Genomic DNA, 21897 nt, shown 5'->3' with positions numbered 1-21897 from the left:
ATGTTTAAAGAAATTCTTTAGAGCTCCTGGTGTGAGGAAATCCTTGACTGGGAAAAGAGCAAAGCAGGTCACAGTGGGACACTTAGTAATATAGACTACAATAGTTGTTAGAGGGTCAAGATTTTTATGAAGTGTGTTTTTAGCTGTGAGAGCTTGTTGTGTTTTGCTCCAAATGTTATTTTTACCATACAACAGTGCATGCTACTTTTTACATTCACATGTGCAGCTTTGGTTGCAACACTTCACAAAGAGACGTTCGAATACAAATTTATCATTAGGCTAAATTAGTCACAAACTTCCGTCTTAAATCGGATGCATTACGAGTCTGCTAAAAATACTGGTAAGTTTCACACAGCCACTACATACATTTTCAACGTGTGAAATTTTGGTCTTTCGTGATGCATGATTTACGTCATTCATAAATGTTTTTTTTGCGTTCGTCATTCAAATTTAAGAAGATGAGGGTTTCAGCCGATGCATCTTCACATGAATTCGGCAAATTACGCAGTTTACGCGTATTTCACGTAGTTTATACGCAGTTATTACGTAAGGGTTAATGGCCAACGAAGTGTGCTTTACCAGAAATTAACGCACAACGGGGAAGCCTGAAGCGTCGGACGCGAAGCGGAGCTGATAAGGAATACTTTTAAGGCCATTAACCCGCTTATACCATGGTCACTTATAAAAACAAATAAATTCAACCAGTTTTTAGTACTTTATTCTTGTTATTTTTTCGGTTTGGATAGCTTTTTTCACAAAAAAACGACTATTTGTTTGGTGCGCGCTCTGACCTCCGATATCGACTGCAGCAGCAAAGGAAAGCGATATCTATGTTGATCGTCACGATGGGTTAAATAAAGCATCAATTCAGAGAGAAAGCTCTCTTCTTATCACTTGGTTTTGTCCAGATGATAAAGCTAAAGTTTGTTTTAAAGAGGCCAGCGCAGTGATATAGAACATTTAAGCTAGGTGACCGGAACTTCTTCTTTAGGCGTGCAATTATCACTGTGGTATATCACTTTAATGCAAACCCAGCAGCCAATCAGAATCGAGTATTCACCCGGACCATGGTATAAATAAGTCTTATGCAATTGTGCGTGAGTTTTGCGACATGTTTTCCATGACTTTTTTACGTATGTCCACGTGTGTCTAATGGACTTTTCTCCCATGTACCACTATAACTTTTATATTGCGTACACATACGCATATCTCACGCTAAAATTATGTAACTGACGCACAACTTACTAAGGAATTGCATATAAACAGTGCACGGTTCATGTTCTTTGTTCATTTACGTGTTCTTTGTGTAGTTTATTCGTACTTCTTCCATAGTTTAACATGGTTCATTCATGATACATCTGTGAAAATTTAACGTAAAGACTACAACTTTTCTCATTTTTCCCACAATTTTCATCTGTGCAATATGCGCAAAATGTACGTAGTGGCTGTGTGACATGGCCTTGAAAGTACATTGTGGGGATAAGTGTGCACCATTTCTTTTCTAGAGTCATTGTTGAAAGGTGATGTATAACCTAACTAAATGTAAGGTGGTTGGATGTTAGTGCCAAAGTACTGTCACAAAATGGTAACTTTGTTAAAGTGTGTGTCAGTAGGGGTGGGGTATCACCCCTGGAGAATTCACTTTGATTAAATGTAATGGAAAGAAAAAAAGATCAAGTATTTTTGTAGAATAAATGTGGTTATAATAATGATGGTGTATGTTAGTGAAAGCTTGGATATCTTAAAAACTGCATGATGATGAATTTTCAACAGCTGACATGTTATGTAGCTGTAGTCTAATTATTTAGCTTGTCAAAGGAAAAAGGATATAAAAGCTGAACTTCATGTGAACTTACTTATCTGCTAATGTTTACTACTCTGCCCATCATCTGACTAAAACAAGTATTGACTGAAACCCCAATCTTAATTTAACGGTTGTCCTCATAAGTTTGCTTTGAATGTGCAGTCCTGAAGTGAAGGGCTGTGACTACAAAACTTTAACAAATAATTAGTTCTTCTCTTCCAGGCGAACATCCATCTCTGGTAATTGGAAAAGCAACACCGGATCTGCCATGTTGGAACAAGTAGCCATGACTGACAAGTAAGCAGTTCTTTCTACATCAGTGACGCCACAAACCTGATAAAACGTCCTACTGCAGTCCATCATGATGGATGCAGAGCAGACCACATGAGTTGAAACCAGGTCGCATTTGGAAGCCAACAGATTAAATGAATTTTCTTGACATTTTTGCTGGATGACTGCATGGTTTAGCTGTTGTGAGTCAATTATGACATGTTTTTGTGGATAGAAAAACAAGTCCAATTGTGAATTGGCATAAATAGAATATTCTGTGGAGAAACACATCACTCTGCCCATGCCTAGAGATGTGTTTTGAAAACAATGTTCATAGCATGATTTTGACTTAAAAAAAGTTAAAAAAAATTGAGAATGCATTGGAAAGAGGATCTCCTTTCTATTTGAAACTGGAGAAAAGCTGTAAAAAAAGCAACATAAATTTAACGTGGACTATAAATGTTTAATTTAGGTAAGAAGCAGATTGTTTTTTCTCTTACTTTAGGCAAGTATAGTATAAGTTAAATAAAAAGTTAAATAAAGTTAAGTAAAATAAGTTAAATAAAACAAAAATGTTTTGTTGCATAGTATAAGTATTAGGATCTATTTTGGTTTCACTGTGTGCAATCCAGTCAACCAACACATCCAGGGGCTGTAGAAGATCCTCAGTGAGATTAAAATAGTGGCTTTTACTCATTGTAAAATATTAGTAAGAGAAGAAATTTGCAATCTCTTTAAGGCATTCTGGGTGAAATAGAAGTGCAGTTTTTGTTTTTTCAAAGTACAACACCGACTTGAATTTGGTTCCTCAGACACTTATAGTTTTCTTTATGACAGGTATAAACTGTGGGTTGATACCTGTTCGGAGATCTTTGGAGGGTTGGATATCTGTGCTGTCAAAGCCATTTGTGGAAAGGATGGTAACGACTACATTACAGAGGTAAGTGCTCATCGAACTGTTCTCTTTGCTGATTCGGTGTCTTTGAGACCATCTTGCCCTCAGCTATTACCATTTCCACAAAAATGCTGTGCCTTTACACGTAATTTGTTAAAATGACAGCATAAAAGGAAAGGTTTGAGAGTTGATGGCCAAATCACGATCAGTCTACTTAGCAACTGTCATTAACAAAAATAATGTAGCTGAAAAGTTGTGCATTAAATGTCTAAGAGCTCATTGCTGGTGTCTTGCTGTCCAGGTCATAGGCTCATCTATGCAGCTGATTGGTGATCACCAGGCAGAAGACCGCCAGCTCATTTCAGAGGTAGTGTTGGCAAAGATGAACCAAGCTTTGGTTGCCAGGTCATCAAGTGCTTCCCGCTCGCCTGCTCGCTCCCCTCAAAGCCAGAAGCCAACAACCGTCCAGCCCCAGCAGGTGACACCTTCAACAATAGTACTTTTATTTAAGTGCTTTACGTCTCACTGTGTAATGGATGGAGGATAACACATTTAAATGTTTTATTGAAATACTATCTGCTTTTATAGACCTGAAGTAAAACATACAATCCTTCAGACTCAACGTTTGGCTGATTTTTCTGTTTTTGTTTGCTCTCTCATCTTTTCCCTGACTACCAGAGTGCTGCTCTAAAGGAAGGACTGGCAGATCCAAACAGAACCACAGGCCAGCGCACTCAGCCTCAAGGTTATCTGAACACTGTCCACAGTTAAAATGCTGCTTTTTTCTTGTAACTACCGGAATTAAAACTGCCATGAACGGGGGAAAAAACTCGCAGTTTTTTTTTTTGCTAGCCAAAAATAATTGTCCATGTATTTTCAGTTTTCTGAGGTCAGAATAGAAGTGACTGATAAATAACCAAAACATACAATAAAACACAAATTCAGAGTTTGCATCAGCTTTAACTACTAATTGGAGCAAACATTTTTAGCCTGCTGTTTTTTTATTATATTACAACTTCATCTAAACAAAAAAAGATATAGGACATAATCCTTGCTGTTCAATCTGCCTCAATCCATCCTTATTTGATTGTTGCCTCTCGGTCCTGAAACTCTTTGAGATTAAATTAAGGGTGGAACATAAAGGACAGGTCTTCCCCACTTTTAAGTATTGTTAATGACTAATTTATAATGAAATATGTCTCAATGAAATGTTTTCTTTTCATTAAGAACCAATTATAATTTCCCTTGGTAACCTATATAAAATATGTAAAGAAGTTTTTTTTCAGAAAACCTTTTCAAGCTGTCCTTAGATCACACTTTTTGAATAGAACAGGAGCTGGTCTGAAAGTTTCAATGCTCAGAACTTGCACTGACTGGGGTGAAGATAAAAAATCTCACATTTCAAAGAACTACAAATTAGTCCACTATACCATTATTCATCAATTTTGCATTGGCGCTTTTGGTAAAGCCTTAAGACAGAAATGGACATAGAAAAGCTCCCCACAAAATAACATTTTTCAGGTGAACCAATGTGATATTAAGGGGACAGCGGTATATATAAGCAAAGGACAATAGGTGTTCCAGAAGATTCTTTTGTACTTAAGATTTTTTTGTCGTGATGTTTGAAGAGATTGTAATTATAACAAAGTCCAATGCAAAAATACACATTTTTAGTGTTTATAATTTACAAGAATCAAGTTAACTATCTTAGCACAAACTTCAAGACAGAGATAAAATATCAACATACAAACAAACAGTTGCTAATAGGTAAATAGGTTATGTGGGAGGTACTACAGGGGTTCACTGTCTTCAACTATTAGCAAAAATCAGTGCAGTCAATCAGAATCAGAAAAAGACAAGACAACTGCACCAACCTAAATAGGTATAATGACCTAAATCATCAAGCCATAGTAGTGTTGAAGCGTTTGAAGCGCAGACTTCTTTGTTTGGCTTTCTTAGTTTGCATGGATAGAGTGAATTCTTGCTTCATGCATGGTGTTTAATCAAGTCAAGGAATGACTTTTGTGTAAAGTTTTGTGGAATTTGTTTGAGATTTTTATGTTCTATTGTGTCGATTGTGATAATTTCCATTGGGATTACAATTATTATAGAACTTATCATTTCAGCAGCCACAGTTTAAGAAAATGACACAATCTTTGTTGCATTGATAAAAACTCTCATAACTTTGTGTGTAGCTCATGATTTGTAAAGTAGTGTGGTTCTTGTCAGTTTAGATTGGTTCTGTAAATGCATTTGAGTCATTTTCCTTTATCTTCTTTCTGTTTTCTATAGTGTCTTAATACTTCAAGTAAGAGGCTTGCTATATAAAAAAAGACGAATTTTTCTACTTTTACTCACTTTTTCCTTTTATGGGCATTTTTGAGTTAACATGAATGGCTTTTCAAATAAAGCTGCGTTCACACCAAACGCAATTCGCACGACAAATTCGCATCGGCCACCGCTCTTTCACCACACGGCAAATTCACGGCTCGCCTCCTGTCCAAAAGCGTGTTCACAAACTTGACGCCCCGGCCACGTGTGGTTAGGAGCTACCACCTAATGTATTGACCCTGATCGCTACATGGAGCGGTGTCTGTGTTTATCTCTTTTGCAATGCATGAAGACGCGGATGATGCTGAAGAGACCAGGTTTATCTATTGTGAAGAGCTTTACAAAAACATTGGCAATGATCATGTCTCCATGTTTGGTTTTATGAGATCATTCAGAGACTCTCCCGTTACAGTGAACTTCACTCGGGCTGCTGAGTCTGAAAGTCGGCCGCTTCCGCTGTGTTTCTGTCTCTCTCAGACCAAGTTTGAAGGCTTGCTGTCCTGCATTAATTCAAAAGGGAACAAAATAAAAACAAGAAGATAATTAGGGGACCTTATTTATTATTTTCTAAAATAAGAAAAATATCATAAAGTTTAGGCGGCTCGATCAGGCTGCCTCCCCATCTCGCAGCGGCCCTCTGTCTGGCCACGAGCGCGCCTCCCATAGTAAGCGTGATTGTCCAGCTTCATCGGCACTGTGACAGATTGTCTAGGGCAGGGGTGTCAAACATACGGCCCGTGGGCCGTACCCGGCCCACACATGAAGAGTAAAAATCACAAGGATGTTTAAAAAAGAAAGTAAGTTTCTAGTCCATTCCTGTGGGGAGTTGTGATTTTTTAAAGAAATAATCAAAATGCGCAATTCCGCCACTAGGGGGAGCAAAGGAAAAGCTTAACCCTTGTGCTATCCTAGGCACTTTAACATTGGGAGTTGGGTCATCTAGACCCACTGCTCTGAACCTTTTTTCTTCAATGATTTGTGATCGTCACTGGTGTCCATGGATTACATGAAATCTTTCCACCTTTATCCACCTTTGTCATGGTAGGGAGAACACGTCAAAGTAAGGGTGGGGTCATCTAAGATAGCACAAGGGTTAACAAGTGAAACAACATAACTGCATGTGCTAAAAACGAAACCTGACAGCTCTGTGTCTGGGTAGGCAGTAGTTTGGTTCCCTGTGAGCTTCATTACTGAAGGATGATCAGTAGTGACACCCTAATGACCAAAATGTTGTCAAAAAAAAAAGGTTGAAGTGAAGTCCTGAGCTTCCCAGGAAAATGGAAAGTGTTTTATTTGTTCACGGAGCTGAATGCAAACCTGCATGCTTGGTATGTCATTAACAGGTTCTCCAATAATATAACATTCAGCACCACTATGAGACTCTCCACAAAGAAAAGTTTCACCATTTGCAGTTAAGAAAAAAAAAGATTTAGCAACTATTAGCTGGACCGATAAATAACCATCTGGATTTACTGCAGCCGTGACGTCAGTGATGGAGCAGTGAAAGCTAGCTACCTTTTTGCAGACAAGTTGGAGCAAACATCCCATCCATTTTCTGATGGTGAACTTATTGAAAAATGCTGAAGGCTGCAGAAGTCTTGTGCCCCAAAAAGGAGTCAACCTTAAACATGAGTCTGTCAAGAATTACGACTCCAGATCCAACATCTCTGAGGAAACAAGGGCAGCCATATGAAGGAATCCAGTCATTTATTGTATTTTCAGTCACTATTGATGAAAGCACCAACATCACAGATATGTACAGCTGTGCATATTTATTAAAGGTGTTGAAGAGACCGTCACAGTGGAGTTTCTGGAGTTGATGGACACAACAACAACTGATGACATAGTCAGCTCTCTAGTTACTGTGCTGGACAATGTTGGAGTGAACTGGTCACATCAAGTAATTTTGGTCACTGATGGCGCTCCATCAAATGTCAGGAAGAAGGCAGGTGTTGCCACAAAATTCAGGCAGAAACCAGGAAAAGATTCTTATAAAAATGAATGATAATATTAATGGACATTTCATTGTGTTTTGCACACTTGAATGACAGTAAATGTGTTTCTGCACAGGATTTAAATCCTGATATCTATGGACGGGTGAAGTTTCAGGAGAGAAAGGAGGTTAACTCCAAACTCTTATGTTCAAAATGTTTGCAATTTTAATTTAGTGTTATTTTCTCATTGTTTGGACGTCTACATTTTAGGAAGATGTTTCATTTTTTTCTGTAGCCCCTCTTGAATTTATTATCAGGATTGCTTCAGTGTCAGATTTAAAATATTCAGTCTGTATAAAATTGAACAAACCAATATTTTTTAAAGTGAAATTAATATTATTTAAGATCCATTGGCCTCTGTGAATAAATGTGTAATAAGAAATGATAAGGCTACCATGTTGGTTGAGGCATGTTTTCCAATTGGGTAAAAAAAACAAGAATAAAGCTTTATTTTGCCTTTACGCTACTGGTCCGGCCCAGTTGAGATCAGACGGGTTGAATGTGGCCCCCGAACCAAAATGAATTTGACACCCCTGGTCTAGGGTGTACCTGCCTGCGACCAAAAGTAGCCTGGATGGGGTACCCGCTGCCCCAAAAAGGGGTTAAGAAAATGGATGGATGGAAGTTTTGGAGGAGAACTACTGGACCAATGCACCGTATTGGATGTGTATTTTACTTGCTGATTGAAACACTGAAAATGTCACGTGTCCAAATTTGAGTCCCTGATTGGTTGACACGCCTCAGTAAGCTCTCCAAAGTTCCAATATTTTAACCCTGGCTGTGCTGCCCAAATTGTGCCACTCAAATTGCTCTGTGACCAGACATCTGCACCGCGCCCATCACTCAAATTGTGCATCAGGACCTCAGATCCCATCTGTACTATTGACTTAACATTGAAACTGGCCGCCTCTGCAGATCGTGTTCGGTGTGAACGCAGCTTTACAATTTCATTTCTCTTAACTTCAATGACTTTCTGGGAATTCCCTGCATGTGTTTATGGAAATAAGCATTTTTTTCTTTTGCTGTAAGTATTAGCCTAAATCCAAACCACTGAATTAATGACATTTAATTCGGGGGGGAAAAACATTTCTCGTCAAACATTTTAAGAAATATCAACATTCTAAGAGAGTTTGTATTTTCTCACAAGACAGCAGCAAAGTGAAAATATCTGTCAAATATAATGAATTACATTAAAGCACTAGTAAAATTCCTGAGTAAACAAAAATAACGTCTAATTCAGGGTTTGTATTTAAGCCAATTTCTTAGTGTGTCAACCTTTACAAATTCTGTTTATTGCAAATGTTTTTTTTTTTGGTCTTTATGCATCGTGAGTCCCGAGCTACCATTAGGATGCGTTAAGACAAATCTCTGATCAAACGTAAGACCCATGGCCATTACCAGCTGCTTGACTGCAATAAGCCTTTAGTATTGTGTGGGATGAATTTTCATGATACTTTCATAATTATCAATTCAATAAAGAATGAATAATGGTTGCAGTATCTTCTTATGCAACCATGCCATATCTAAAGTAGCTGGTAAATACAAGAGACATGTCACACTGAAATCCTGCATCCAGGAAAGTGTCATGTCCGTCAGTGGAAACTCATCCCTGTCCAGCCTCTTCTGCATGTGTGAACCTTTGATCATTCTGTGCCGCTTGTGCATTTCCTTTTATTTAAATCAATGTTTTTTTTTAATAATTCTGTTTATTTTTTCCTGCAGGACTTCCTTTTTGTTCCTTTCTATTATCATCCCCCTACTAATTATTACTCTATGAGCTGTATTGCACAAAACCTAACACTTGGCATGATAGCATCTTTTTCCTTTCTTCCTCTTTCTTTTTAACGCTGATTTGCTGCCCTCTGGTGTCCTTTACTGGTCCAGAAGGCCCAAATCTTTTCTTTTTAGATGAGACGCACAGGGTTACTACCAGCTCTATATGTGAATGAGCATGTAGCTCATTAGATTCTGCATCACTGGTCTGCTTTGGTCTTTGAAGAGTGTTGTTGCCATGTTTTGGAATTGCTGCTTTTAAATTGGAGGGACCAGGTTTTTAAATATTTATACTTTTTTCTAGATTTTGAATCTTGTAACTTTTTCTTTGTTGCAGTTTGCTTTTTATATTTTGGTGTTGGTTTGGTGATTCATTTTAGTTTGACACAACTGACCTCTATTTTCTCATTTTAGGAGCACCGTTGAAATCCCAGAGTGTTGACGTTTCCGCAGATGCAGTCAAAAAAGTATCTGAGTCTGTGTCAAAGCTCAATCAGGCTCAGAAACCTGCTCCAGGTCCTGCTCAAAAGCCATCCCAGGGTCAAAAACCAGCCCCGGTCCAGAAGGCTGGCTCAGTCACCAAACCTCCAGTGCCGAGGCCTCCACCAATGACAAGAGCCCCGTCTGTTACAAAGCCCGCTCTAGATTCTGATTCCAGTTCTGCCCCAGCCAAGGCATCCCCTTCATCCCCAGCTAAAGCAGCAGCAGCTACACCTCCAGGGTCTCCTCCAACCAAAGCAGCTGCAGCCACCACAGTTCCCAGCTCTTCTACAGCCCCTCCCTCAGTTCCTGCTGCCACCACAGAGCAGCCCCAACCCCAGCCTCAAGGGTCCCCTTCAGCGGTACCTGGAAAACCAAAAGATCTGCCCCCAAAACCAACACCGCCTGCAAAGCCTATCCCTCCTGTGCGCAGGAATTCCAAACCCCAGCTTCAGCCAAAACCACAAACTCCACCTCCCCCAAAAGCTTCACCTAAACCCCAACCCACTACTCAAGCTCCAGCTCCCAGTCAAGCTTCAGATACTTCCTCAACCCCCACCTTAGTGCAAGTTGACTCCCCAGCCAAAACTAGCCAGGCTCCACATAATGTCCAGTCTCCAGTTAAAGCTCAGGCTCAGACCAAGCCAGCTGCTCCTTCCCAGAACCCCCAGCCAGCTCCAACCGAAACAGCTGCAGAACCAGCTGATGCCCAGGCCCCCATGGAGGAGCAGCCCCAACAAAAGACCCACCCTCTGCTGAAGTAAGAGCCACTTTAACAGTCCTAGAGGAATTCTTTAAGTGTTTTTAGAAGCAATCTTCATATTTTCCCACTTGACTGTACATGGGACCATCTGGTCTTTGTTAATTATTGTCTTTCTTCTGCAAATACACTCACATTCATTTGCTCATCTTCAATTTTCCTTCCCCGTCATTATTCCCTCTCTTCATTATTTCCTTTCCTTTCCATTCCCAGTAAGTCCCAGTCCCTGACCAATGCCTTCAGTGCCTTCAGCGACTCCTCTTTCTTCCGCGGGGTCACAAGCTCTGGGGGCGAGGGTCAAGAAGAGGCAAAGGCAGAGACCATTCGCAACCTTCGAAAGTCCTTTGCCAGCCTTTTCTCTGACTAGACACAATCAAACTGCATCTCTGCCACTAAGTGATGCTGGTCCTTCATTAGCCAGTGGGCAGACGTCCTGATTGGTAATAAATGTGAAGTTTGAGATTAAAGTTTGTGTGTTAACTGTACTGTATTTCCTGCGTTCCAGTCCTTCTTCAGCTTCACTTTCAGCTTCTCTTTGTGGAACAGAGTGAGGATCTGTGTTTGCTGAAAGAATACTCGCTTTGAAGGAGTTACGTCATTGATGTAAAATACATTATATTAGAGTAGAACAGATTAGAGTAAAGTGAGATCTTTATTTTTTCCCAGAGAAGATATGATGAACTTATTTAAAATTATGTGGAAATCATATTAAAATTGCTACAAGTTATGTACATACACTATATAAATATTATGGAAATATTACTAATAAATTAATATACAGAAGAAAAGAGACTTTTTAATTAGCATTTGTCAGTGACATAACTCTTTCATTCCATGCTGTATTTAGACAAACTTCAGCTTATCAGATGTTTGACATGTGTTGGTATCCCTCAACGGTTAATCAATGTTGTCAGTGAATAAGAAAAATAAAAAAAGGAATCATATATAAAGGGATTCTTTCCCGTGTACTCTCAGCTGTTTTGTCTCTCGCTGCTGACCAACGGGCTCCTTTCTGATGCCTACTTTTTTTGTCTCAAAAACCTCAACGGTTCTTGTTTTGTGAGGGAGTCGGAAATAAGTGTATACGTGTTCATCTGTGTTCACTAGTCGTGCATGGCTCCTCCATGTGGCTCGGTGTGACTTTTGGAACAAATGGGAGCTGTAGCAGTGTTGAATTTTGCCCTCTGTTGCCTCTGCTCTTTCTAGATGTTGTAGCCTTATTGTGAACATGTTTTCCCATCACAGCTACGTTGTTTAGCTTTGCAGACCTGGGTCGATAACAACCTGGAATGTATTCATTTACATTGAGGAGGTCAATAAGTCAATGAATCAGTCAGTGAGTTAACTAACAAGAGCAAGGTTGATTGTAATTATTCTGACGAAAGTGGCTGGGTGACTGAAGCGGCCTTTGACAGTGAATGAATGCATTTCAAATAGCAATTCATGTCTTTAGCTGTGACTGTGTAGATCTATCGACAGTTTTGTAATTTGTTGGTTATTCTCATGAAAAGACATTGAGACAGTAGTGCAATAACAACTCAACATCCCCGTTGAGCACTGTCACCCTGCTATAAATATAACTAGATATACAGGACCTGTACATCCTTTGAAAACCTTGGCATCCTTTTAAGATTCCTTTCTATGATGACTTTCCAAACTACACATAATCAGCCGTGTTGGATTAAATGTGGATATGTTGCGACTTTGTCATTAACCTTATTTTTATGGGTGGAGTAAATTTAATGCAACCAGAATTTCCTCCTCTGTTGTAAACATTTCAGGTCCATGCAGTTGTGTGTAAAAATTAAAGGAAAATCTCCACAAAAGGCATTCATACCAGACTGTATCCACTTCAAGCGCTATGTTAAAGGAAAGCTCTAGCATATTGTATTTGTATATGTGTCATCCTAAAAGTTTATTTTTTGTAAAATATTGATTTATTTATTTTTGAGGATCCATATTTACGGTAAATTGTATGGTAATATTGTTTGTTTTGTATTGTGTTTTTATTTGTAATGGACTACTGCTTTGCATGATCCAGTGACTAATGTTTTTTCCTTATTTCTGTAAATATAAATGTCAATAAAGTCGTGGTTCCATCACTCCACAGATTCACTGGAATACATGCTGAAAAAAGCTCCAACTTTTAGGTCAAAGGACTTTCCGAAGATTCATATATTTTATAAAAGATGTACCTTATAAAGCAAACGTTAACAATAAGGTTGAGTATCTTTTCCTCACATGATTTGATACATATCCTCAAACATGGTCAGTGATATGATACAAAAAAAGATTCAACAAACTTTGTAAGGATATGATCCAGTCCAATACTTTTACCTTAATATATAAATCCTAGATATTTAAACTATAAATGAAAAGGCCTTTTAACAGAGAAACTTTCTTTCTTTTACTGGCATTTTTTATATCAAGCCACATAAACAAATTGTCTATAACAGAGATAAAAATAAAAACCTGGCATATAGGGTATTTTGAAATGTTTTGTACTTTGTGGTTAAAAAAAAGTGTGTTCTATTGATTTTTCCAGGCATTATTTGAAGAGCTGCGGAAAAAAAAGGTTTATTGTAGGTTTATGCACAAAACATACATGCCATACTGTGGTTCACCTGCAATTGGCTGAACTTGTGATTGGACATTTTTTTGTTTGCATCATATCCACATAAAAAGGCAGACAGTAGAGACACAAAAAGGAAGAGAAACTGACAAAGTTTGCCAGAAATTGATTATTAATTTCTCAATCAATTTTATACCTTCTTACCAACATGATCTTGTTTGTCTCTGTGGTTTTCAACTGATACTCATGATCTGATCTCATAAATAGATTGATAATCTGGAATCTTGATTAACAATAACAACACTGGAGCAAAAGGGCGTTTTACCTATCAGGATGGATTTAAACTAAAAAAGAAAAAAGTCCTGTAAATGTGTAAACATCCCAATGTTTTTCTTTATTTAAAAAATGTCTGACATAAGAGGAAATATCTCTTAAGCATAGAAAACAGAATGAGGTTGCAACTGAGGCATGACTTATTGCTTTTTTAACACTCCATTAAAATGAATAATAAAAGAAATGGAACAATAGTTTACATGTGGTTTTATTACAATAAAATGGAAAAGTAATAATGATAACACAAGTTATAAAGGTTCTTTAATAGCCCGTCTTAGTTAAAAAATATTAAAAACATGTTGCGATAAGCTCAAATAAGAAAACGTAGCGCTGCTAAAATAAAATAAAAACATTAGAAAAAAACATCCATTTAGCCTTAAATAGAGAGTTTTAGAATAATAGTGTCTTCGAATTCGGATCTCCCTCCCACTCGATGACGTCTTCAACAGTCGCTGGTCATCCACTATAGCAAGTAGCTGCCAGTGCTCGAAAAATCCATAATATCAGTTTTATAACTTTCAAAAGTCGGGTTAAAAGAAAACGTCAGTACTTACATTTACATGTAAATACTGGTGCAGCGGTAGGGCGGTCGACCCATGATCGTAAGATTGCAGGTTCGATTCCCGCCTTGCACGCCCATGAGTCGAAGTGTCATTGGGCAAGACACTGAACCCCACTTTGCCTCTGGTGGTTGGCGGGCGCCTGTGTTTGGCAGCGGAGCCGCCACCAGTGTGTGAATGTGTGTGTGACTGGGTGAATGGGTCCGTGACTGTAAAGCGCTTTGTCTTTGTAGGAAGAAAGGCGCTATATAAGTATACGCCATTTACCATTTACACTCTGTGCTTCAGAGCACACCCATGTGAAGAAATTTAATTCTCCTCCTCTTCTCTCCTCTGTATCCCTCCGCCACAAGGGTTTCCCATTCAAAAACTTTTTCGGACACCCCTATCCTTCCAAATGTCCCTACAATTGGAGAGAGAGGGAGAAGCCCAAAGGGTAGGGCCTTAACTAATCTTAAAATAACTTAATTCTATAAGCAAATTTTATATTTATCAGAATAAACTAAGAAAAGGTGATTATCACCTATAATTTTTTTATTGTGATCATACAACATTACTGGAACTTCTTTAATGACTTCTTTAATGACCTTTAATGGAGAAGACAAAGGAGATGGTTGTGGACTTCAGGAGAACTCCCACCCAGCATGCTCCACTGATCGTCAATGGTGCTGCTGTGGAAAGGGTGAGCTGCACCAAGTTCCTGGGGGTGCACATCTCCGACGACCTGTCTTGGAACCACAACACTACATCACCTGCCAAAAAATCCCAACAACGCCTGTACTTCCTCCGCAAACTGAAGAGGGCCAGAGCTCCTCCCCCCATCATGCAGACCTTTTACAGGGGCGCCATCGAGAGCATCCTGACCAGCTGCATCACCGTGTGGTACAGAGCCTGCAACGCGTCCTGCCGGAAGACTCTGCAGCACATTGTGAAAACAGCTGAGAAGATCGTTGGTGTCCCTCTTACTGGCCTCTCCCGCCTCACCCGCAAAGCCATCAGGATTGCAAGGGACCCCTCACACCCATCCCAGAGACACTTTAACCTGCTGCCATCTGGGAGGAGGCTGCAAAGTCTGCAGGCCAGAACCAGCAGACTCAAGGACAGTTTCCTCCATCAGGCAATAAGGACACTCAACTCCCTCCCTGCCCTCCCCCCCCGGCCCCTCCACTCCATCCTACAAGCTCTCATTGAAAACTTCACACCATTTCAGAATATCATCATCACCAAAGACTGCCATCACTGACTCATCCACTTACTGTTCTCAGCACTGACGTCACTTTAAACTGCCACTTTAACCATGCCACTGTTCTTTAGCACTGTTTAGACTACTGTTATTCTTCCTACTATTACTGTCTTTTTATCTATTTTTAAGTCGTTTATTTATTATTTTATATGCTGCTTGCACTGTGGGGTGAGAGGAAAGCAATTTCATCTGTGCTGTATGTCTTATGGATGCAGCATACTTGACAATAAAGCTGACTTTGACTTTGACTTTGACTTCTAGGTTGATTTGTATGTGGAGAGCCAACAGGTGGCAGTATTTACACAGACATGAACACTGACAACTACACACATTTTCTTCAGCAAAGGGAAAAAATCCCATAAGTTTTATATACAAGGCAAACAGTGTTGTAGTATTTAGTGACAAAATTCAAAAAGACATATTTATGTCAATTAACCTTCAATAAATGCAACATAGAGTTCTAGGAACAAATGAAAAGAAGGCTTGCTCTGTTTTTTTTTTTTTTGTATTCCAAAGGAACCGTGCTAGAACTCTTTGGAATAACAATGTGGGCGGCAATTACATCAATGTGCTTTTCTTGGTGCTCATCCCAACTTGCATTAAGGGACAGGACTCAGCCTTTAAACTGAAAGGTAAACTTTTAAATGTAAACATTTAAAACTTGGACAGAACTGCAGTATATCCTTAAAAAGTAACATCCATCAACTAAATTCCACCTAATTAGTAAATTAAAGCATGCTAAATTCCCCTGAGCCCATTTAATTATTGCCCTAGTCTATGATACTGAGTGTTGCGATAGAGTCGGAGACCTTTGAAGTTACTTTTAAGATGTACATTGTCAGTTACCACATGTCATGTCTTTGTGGGGCTCAGTTATATAAACAATTAAACTGAATTGCTTCATTTTATTTTTACAGCAAAAACTCTCAGGGGTGTAATTTATTGATTTCGTTTTACTTTGCAGAGTCTTTCCCATAAGTAGAAGCTTATGGGAAAGACTCTTCAACACATTGCTTTTACAAATGTCTGTAAATAAAACTTGAGGCAAAATGTATTCCTTCAATATTTGACAAAAACGACGGAGGTTAAATCAAACTGGTTTCCCTGAAAGTGAAAAAAACATGAAAACATAACAGGAACTTTTTAATATTATTTTGTGATTGTTTTATAAATCAGGAATTCGGTTATATTTCTTCCTCTCTATTGGTTTTTTATTGATTTATTAGTGATAACCCTCAGGCTTATTTTTTAGATTCAGTTTTGTTCAGTTAAAGCTACTAAATGATTGTTACCTTGTCTTAATCTTTTTGAGTTTCCTGCATTAGTTTCCTTTTTGTTATGTTTCTAAAATCAACCCCTTCTGTGTTTTTGTACTGCAGAAGACTAAACAAAAGCTTTATAAATCTGTTTTTCAATAGAATATAAACCTTTATGGAGCTTCAGATTTTTCTAAATGAACAAAACAATAGAGGTGGAATTTAAACCCTTTCATTTGGTTGCCACATCACTGCCATGCAGTACTACAGACTGTGATTGGTAGATCAGATTCTGGTCAAGCAACAAATAAGAAAGCAGCGATTTAGGAGTGATAGTACGCTCTTGAGGATGTTGCACTCATGTGTACTGTAGTACCACCAAAAGTTTTAACCTAATAACCAGGTTCTCATAGACTGATTGATTTCATGATTGTTGCTAGCATGAAGGATGTAATGCCCCATTCATACCCCCAAAAAATTGCAGTTAATGTGAAGAGCAAGAGATACATAAATATTCTATCTATGGCTACTTGAAGATTTTACCTTCAACTTGAAATAAGAGTTGTGCCTTTAAATCAAGTATGTTAAGAAAAAAAAAATACAAGAAAAACCTGTAGTTTCAGTCACTGGTGAAAACCTTAAGACTGTAGAGATAAAGCGAGTTGCCAAATGACTACTTCATTGTGCTTACATGTCTGCAACTGACAGTAAACTGAGTTTCAGCATTTGAAAGTCATGGTTTTGAACAATTTAGATCCGAGGTTCACAAATGTAAATCTTTAATTTTGTCTTAAATATATAAAATAGGAGCATTGCCATCTGAGAATTAACTGCTTCAATATCCTGACATTTGCAAACAAACAGAATAAACAAGTATTTACACGAACACTACTGAGTTACCGCAGCACTTCATGGTGAATCTGACAGTTATTGTAGAGACAGCATTTGACCATTTTGGTCAATTAAAACATTATGAACCCAAGAAACAAAAAAACAAAAAATTAATGATTTCGTGTGAAAAACGCTGCTTTGACAACTGATTACCACAGAGACTTGTGTGAGCTGGTTAAAAGTGCTAATTAACTGTAACCAGACAAAACCATATTGACCTTACTAATGTATATCCATCACGTCTAAAGAAATACCACAAAGTTCTTTAATTGCTAGTCTAAGATTACAATTTCAAATTTTAAAAAGATCATAAGTTTAATAAAAGGGTCCCTTAGCAAAATTATATTTTAGTGTACTAAGTGTACTGTATACTTAGTCTTTATACAAAAAGTGAGACAGTATACGTTTTCTATATATATATATATATATATATATATATATATATATATATATATATATATATATATATATATATATATATATATATATATATATATATATATATATATATATATATATATATATATATATATATATATATATATATATATATCAAAAATTCAAATTAGTCAGAAGAAAGATCCTGTTGGTATACTTCCTACACTACAAATACATGGTCTATAGTATACTTTCTATACTTATACTCAATACTTGATAGAATACACTTCAAGTGTATACTTTTGCTAAAGGGGTGTGGAACATTTGGACTGAATCCCATCAAAGCTGCACTACTGACCTTAGTAAAAAGTAAAACAACTGAAATATACTTGAGTATAAGTATAGCATGTATACTATAATGTATACAAGTTTACTTTATAGTCCATGTATGTGTAGTGTAGTGTATGAAATATACTAATGGATTATTTCTTCACACTACATTGGAACAGTTTATCTTTACAATATAAAGATAGTATGTGAAAAGTAAACTTTGTAAGTACTGCCTCAGTTCAGTATAGACTTAGTATTCTTGCAGTACACTATTTGCTAAGGGTGAACTACACTAATTACTTCAATAAGTGTTTCATTTGAATGCTTGAGGAAGCATGTAGACATTTTTATAAAAGAAAGTAATTTTAAGCAACAAAATTATATTTAGATGGCTACAAATGACGTCCCTTAGAAACAGTAGTTTGTTTAAGTGTACTACTAAATATTAGTAACTTTAAAGGGGGAAAAGGTATATGAATGACTATTACCTGTGTGGGATGTAGGACAGTTTGGTTCAATGAAAAGTTTCAATGGCGTAAATTGAAGTTTTTAGGAGTAATCTGATGCCTTCGTCTGCTTCCCCTCGTTCCCGGCGGGCTGGCTGTGCTGAGCGGAGGGAGGGAGGGAGGGGAGAGAGCAGGGAGGCAGGCGCACCGCCGCCTCAGCCTCCCCCTGCGGCAGCATGAGCGCCGCCGGACTCAAGCTCAGACGCGGCGCTGCTGTGCGCCTGGTGCCGACGCCGCCTCAGCCAAACAGATCCACAGCGTCAGGAGAGGTTCGGCGCATTGATCAGGTCAGTTCAGCTGCTTCTGTTTGTGGCACTGCAGTGGCTTGTGTAATTAAAAAAAAAACATCAATCATCAAGACTGTTCGCGGTTATCAATCATTTGTTTCTGCTTTATAGATCTGACAATATCAGCCCTAATCGTGATTTAATATTATTAGCAATTATAAAGTTTAAAAAATAAATAAATTCCCTAATCATGGTGAGATCTGACAGAGGTGGAGGTAATGATGGGCACTTTTTTCTTTAAAGTTGGGAAAGCCAGTGCAGATTGGGGGGGGGGGGGGGTGATGACGGGGATGGGGGTGCGGTCACAGGACTGACAAGTGACACAAAGCAAGGTGTGGGTCCAGAGTGTGTCTGTGGGCCACAGTGTGAGTGGAAGTCTGACATGCAAACACCAGGCAGAGATTTCAACAATCTAAGTGGTCACAGCTACTCAGGTGAGTGCAGACATTTTATTTTTTCTTCTTCTTGTTTTTGCAGTGATCAGCAGTGAGAGTTTCCCACTCAACATAAACATATATGCATGACAGTGGCTCCTCATGTGTCGTTTATAAACCTATGTCATCCCTCCTGTGTCACGCAGCGCGTATTACTCAACCTTGAAGCTGTCCTGTAGTTTTGAACGCTTTGGAGTATAATGGCCGTGACTCAGCACATATGTGGTCAACAGACTCAGGGACAAATGCTGATTTTGTCTTTAAGGGTTTTCTGCTCTTTGGTCCCAGCTTTTTTAGCTCTAACACATCAATTTTTCATTTTTTTGTGTTATGAGCAAAGATGGGTTTTTCGTCGCATCGTATCCAAATGATCAAATATTTTCAACGTCTTTTAGCAAATAGAAAGTATTGTTTTCCTACACTGGAACTGTAACTTTTGTTTTTTGTGAAGACAATTTGACTATTTTCAGAGTTTCTGATAGTTAATAACGTTGCTATTATCTGGATTTATTTAAAATCCTAAATAACGTGATGTACTTGTTTGTGTCAGTGGCAGTCATCAGCAAATATTGTCTCCTAATACTATAACACAGCCTTCTTGTTGCAGTCGATAAACTCCGAGGAAACACAACCTGTTAGCTCTCTGTGAGAAAAAGATGGCGGTCGACATTGACATGATGAATGGATCTTTGGTGGAGAAATAGAAATGACAACATAATGGACCAGATTAATGTTATGTCACCGTTTAATGTTTGTACTTTATTTACTTATTTATCAAATTACTTCAACTGCAGAGTTTCAGATCATTTCATCTCCAAATGGACTTTGGTAATTGATCCGTCGCAACTAGATCGGTTCAAAATCTCTGCAGCGACACCTTTGAGTGTCTCTGTGAATCTGAGTGTGTTGATCCTTTCATCCATCATTGAATTATTTACTTATCAAGTTATGTAATTCCTAAAGTGAAGTGTGTTTAGATGTGTGTGTGAATGACTGAGAAAGAGCTGGACTTTACTCTGGACCGTAAATGGAAGGAGTGCCTCAAGATACTGTTCTGGATTATATTTTTGTCCTTCATGTGCTCTCAAAGACATTTTACTGTTACTAAAAGACATACATGCTGACTAAATTTTATCTTGGTTGAAGGTTAGGGTTAGCTTTTTACAAATATTCTTACTGAAAAATACTTACTTTGTGTTGGTTTGAATTTTCCACAGATGTTTTCTGCTTTTGCTTTGGTTTTCTTAAGAAGAAAAAGTGTGAAAAAGCTTTACAGAAAAAGCTCAAATGAAGAAAAGGTCATTTGTTTCTACATAAACATTTCAATAAAAGAGAAAGGCACACTTTAGATTGACCCACAAACAATTAACCACCTTTTGTTCACCAGATTTCAGAGATTCTTGTATTCAGAGCATTTTTTTTAAAGAAACCTTTGATTTTGTTTTATCAGAAAACGCAGCCCTTTAAAGTTTAGCCTTCAGGTCGTGTTTTTTCTCTCTCTAAATTGGGTGTAATTATTAACTTCGTGTCCAAACATTTCGTCATATACTGTCAACATACAGCAAAATTTTGGCAGTAGACTTGCACAGACATTGACATTAATCAAAGCTGTAGACACAAACAGACAGAGAAAACATTTTTGTTACTAGTTGTGTTTCAAAACAGCTTTTCAATGGGAAAATATGGATGTTTGGTGTTTTCACTGTTAAAGTTTAAGTATAAAGGGATTAAAACAGGTTTTATAATTTTGGTACTAAGAATTTCCACTTAAATTTAAGTCAATCTTTGTTGATATTTGACATAATAATCAGACGTTAACATCTTAAGTTTAAGATTCAGTTTGAAGAATATTTTATTTTAATAACCGCAAAGAAATGCAACACAAAAAATTCAACTTCCACGAACAAATTAATATAAACACGCCTAAAGTATGATATCTCATATTACCGTTGCTATAGCGTAAACCCTGTATAGTCCTACGTGTCTATCAACATTGTTTCTTTGATCACACAACACTTGTCATGTGAGGTGAGTCACAATGAAAGCAACATCAAAGAAATGTTCTCTTGCACTTTTTGCATTAAATTGACATCTGGTGGGAAAAATGCATTCTAACAAGAGGTGTAAACACAGTTTACACTTGGACCAAATTTGTTTCGAAATGCTGACATTGTTGTACAGTTATGGCAAGTAAATATGTTTACAATATCGGAATAATAAATATTAGCAGAATAGATTTACAGATATTAGATATTGTATTAGCATAATAGTTAAGTTATACAAACACATTTTTGAAGAACGCAGTGCTTAAATTGTAGCATTGCAGTTTAATTATTGTCTTATTAGTTCTTGGGGTTTTGGCCTGAAATACAAAACAAACGGAGTCCGTTTCAGAGATAAAAAGTTTTTGCTAGAAAAACCTAAAAACATTTTAGTAGTGACAGCCAGTCATTTTTTATTGAAATGTGTGTAACAGTTTCCTTTGCGTGTTATGGAGTGTTGGTTCACACTTTTCTGCAGCAATGCTTTGTTGTTTCACTGAGGTTTGCATGCATTTGTTGACAGCACAGCTCTGTCTGAGTTACACCGTACCATTTCAAGACTTTGCGATTTGGATATAGCCTGGGCATTTTCATCACCGAGGTGCTTTCTTTTTTTTCCGTGATTCTGTTTTTGACTTTTTTTTTAAATTATTTTTTTGGTTGATAATCCTTGTCCTGTTTGACTCATTAATTAAAGCTGAGCTATCTAACAGAAAACGTCTGATTAAGTTGGAAACACTTTGGTAAATAGGGATGTT

General features: G+C 37.8%; 2 protein-coding genes across 4 annotated transcripts in view; both read left to right on the top strand.

The window, feature by feature from the left end:
• syn2 (synapsin II) overlaps window positions 1-12414 on the top strand; it is a 90335-nt gene extending 77921 nt beyond the window's left edge. The window contains exons 8-13 of the mRNA XM_023954875.1: window positions 2027-2101; window positions 2912-3014; window positions 3271-3447; window positions 3648-3714; window positions 9482-10307; window positions 10521-12414. Of these exons, the coding sequence (XP_023810643.1) occupies window positions 2027-2101; window positions 2912-3014; window positions 3271-3447; window positions 3648-3714; window positions 9482-10307; window positions 10521-10674 (1402 nt within the window). The 3' untranslated portion in view covers window positions 10675-12414. The remainder of the gene's footprint in view (window positions 1-2026; window positions 2102-2911; window positions 3015-3270; window positions 3448-3647; window positions 3715-9481; window positions 10308-10520) is intronic.
• Window positions 12415-18540: 6126 nt separating this feature from the next.
• Window positions 18541-21897, top strand: part of pparg (peroxisome proliferator activated receptor gamma) — a 40265-nt gene continuing 36908 nt past the window's right edge. The window contains exon 1 of one of the 3 annotated variants that reach the window (XM_023954653.1): window positions 18541-18663. Coding sequence is in view for 1 of the 3 variants with exons in the window: in XM_023954652.1 (XP_023810420.1) it covers window positions 19046-19097 (52 nt within the window). In the remaining 2 variants the exon portion in view is untranslated. 3 annotated transcript variants of the gene reach the window in all.

The sequence above is a fragment of the Oryzias latipes genome, chromosome 5, assembly GCF_002234675.1.
Source record: "Oryzias latipes chromosome 5, ASM223467v1".
Taxonomy (NCBI): Eukaryota; Metazoa; Chordata; class Actinopteri; order Beloniformes; family Adrianichthyidae; genus Oryzias; species Oryzias latipes.
Note: the sequence above shows the minus strand (reverse complement) of the source record. Positions and strands in the feature narration are given on the sequence as shown.